The sequence below is a fragment of the Eimeria mitis genome, genomic scaffold (assembly GCF_000499745.2).
Source record: "Eimeria mitis Houghton genomic scaffold, Emh_scaff4266, whole genome shotgun sequence".
NCBI classification, from domain to species: Eukaryota; Apicomplexa; class Conoidasida; order Eucoccidiorida; family Eimeriidae; genus Eimeria; species Eimeria mitis.
This window is the reverse complement of record NW_013572587.1, coordinates 1-2480: the sequence shown is the minus strand read 5'-3', so window position 1 is coordinate 2480 and position 2480 is coordinate 1. Positions and strand designations below refer to the sequence as shown.

The 2480-nt window shown below is 42.7% G+C and overlaps 1 protein-coding gene across 1 annotated transcript in view; it reads left to right on the top strand.

Moving 5' to 3' along the window:
- EMH_0073840 (uncharacterized protein) overlaps positions 1–1202 on the top strand; it is a gene marked incomplete at both ends in the record, with an annotated part of 3284 nt that extends 2082 nt beyond the window's left edge. The window contains one exon of the mRNA XM_013499386.1: positions 649–1202. Within this exon, the coding sequence (XP_013354840.1) occupies positions 649–1202 (554 nt within the window). The remainder of the gene's footprint in view (positions 1–648) is intronic.
- Between the last annotated feature and the right edge of the window lie 1278 nt (positions 1203–2480).

Below are 2480 nucleotides of genomic sequence, written 5' to 3'. Positions count from 1 at the left end.
AAACTGCAAAAGAAAAAAAAAAAAAAAATAAAATAAAAAAAAAAATACAAAGACAAAGACAAAGACAAGAAGAACTTAATACACTTACTCTGCTTCTTGCTGCTCACGATAACCCTCGGCTCCCACATCTCCCTTTTCCTCTTTTTTTATTTGAGGCGATCGATGAAACACAAAAAGATGAAATAGAACACGGAAATAAATATGAAAGTTTTTTTGGTTTGTTTACTGAAACCCTAAACCCTAAATTTACACCACAAACCCTAAACCCTCAATACTATTCACAAACCCTAAACCCTAATCATCAAACCCTAAACCCTCATACATACCTCATGCAATACTACAGATACCATAACATAGATATACATACACAAACCCTAAACCCTAGAGACAAAACCCTAAACCCTCATACAGAAACCCTAAACCCTAATTTCACACATCAGCTAACCCTAAACCCTCAAAACAAAACCCTAAACCCTAATTTTAATTATAATGAGGATGAAGATGAAGACGATGATGATGATGATGATGAAACCCTAAACCCTAGTGACAAAACCCTAAACCCTAGTGACAAAACCCTAAACCCTAATGACGAAACCCTAAACCCTCATATGCTGGCATTCGCTCCTCTCCTCTTAAACAAACCCTCAGTAGAACAGCTGCTGCTGCTGCAGCAGCAGCACAAAGAAATAGAAGCGGTGCTGCAACACATGCAGCAGCAGCAAAAACAGAAACAAAAGGAGCAGCAGCTGAAGGAGCAGCAGCAGAAGGAACAGCAGGAGGAGCAGCTGCAGCAGCAGCAGAAGCAGCAGCAGCAGCAGCAGCAGCAGCAAGAGCAGCAACAAAAACAAAAGCAACAGGAACAGACGGAGACACAGCAGCAGCAACAGCAGCAGCAGAAACCACCGCAGCAGCAGCAGCAGCAGCAAAACCAGCAACAGCAGAAACAACAACAGCAGCAGCAGCAGCAGCAGCAGCAGCAGCAGCTAATTCAAAGCCCCAGGGATAACCCCCCACAACCCGCAGCACAACAAAACAACCAACAGCATCAACAAAATGCAGCAGCAGCAGCAGCAGCAGAAGCAGCAGCAGCAACAGCAGCAAAAACAGCAGGAGCAGCAGCAGGAGCAGCAGCAGGAAACGTTGCTGCTGCTCCTGAAGCTAAAACTGCACCAAAAGACCGAGAGAGGGGCGAACAGCAGTAGCAGCAGCAGCAGCAACAGCAGCAGCAGCAGCAGCAGCAACAGCTGCTGCTGCTGCAGCACCAACAGCAATAGCAGCTAGGGGCTGCTGTCGCAAGGAGGCGCTGCAGGGCAGAGAGTGGCTGCTCCTGCAGCAGCAGCAGCAACTGCAGCAGCAGCTGCAGCAGCAATAGCAGCAGCAGCAGCAGCAGCAGCTGCTGCTGCTGCTGCTGCTGCTGCTGTTTGCTGGATGGTTTTTTGTTGTTAGCGGCAATAAACATAAAAAGAAAAAAAAACAATTTTTTGTTTATTTTTTATTTTTTTATTTACTATTACTTATATTTATATTTATATTTATATTTATATTTATATTTATATTTATATTTATATTTATATTTATATTTATGTTTATATTTATATTTATATTTATATTTATTATAATTATTTATTAAAGAGCAAACTAAAAAAACAAAAAAAACAAAAAACAAAATAAAAATAAATAAAAAATAAAATAATTTTTTTTTGTTTTTTTGTTTTCTATTCAACGCCAGCACCACTTCTACTCGGCCCGCAGCAGCAGCAGCTAGCTGCAGCTAGCTAGCCACAGCTAGCTAGGTACTGGTAGCTAGCCACAGCTAGCTAGCCACAGCTAGCTAGCCACAGCTAGCTAGCCACAGCTAGCTAGCTACAGCTAGCTAGCTACAGCTAGCTAGCCACAGCTAGCTGGCCACAGCTAGCAGGCTAGCCGCAGCTAGCTAGCTGCAGCTAGCTAGCTGCAGCTAGCTAGCTACAGCTAGCTAGGCATTCTAAGATAGCCACAACTAGCTAGCCACAGCCAGCTAGCCAGTGATACCAGCACATACACTTGAAATTGCTGCTGCTGTTGCTGCTGCTGTTGCTGCTGCTGTTGCTGCTGCTGTTGCTGCTGAGTCAGCTGGACACAAACCCTAAACCCTAAACCCTCAAACCCTAAACCCTAAACCCTAAACCCTAGAGAGAAGAAAAAGAGTATCAAGGCGGAGTATAAAGACAAAGACAGTCTCTGATGCTGCTGCTGCTGCTGCTGCTGCTGCTGCTGCTGCTGCTGCTGCTCAGCAGCAGCAGCAAACGATCAATCCCTAAACCCAGCCCCGCTGTGGGGGGTAAACCCAAAGACAAACACTCCAAAAAATCCTAACACAAAGACAAAGACAAAGACACAGAATATATATATTTATTTTTTTTTATAAATGTTTATGTGTTTATATTTATATATATTTATGTAAATATATATATATATATACATATATATATATATATATA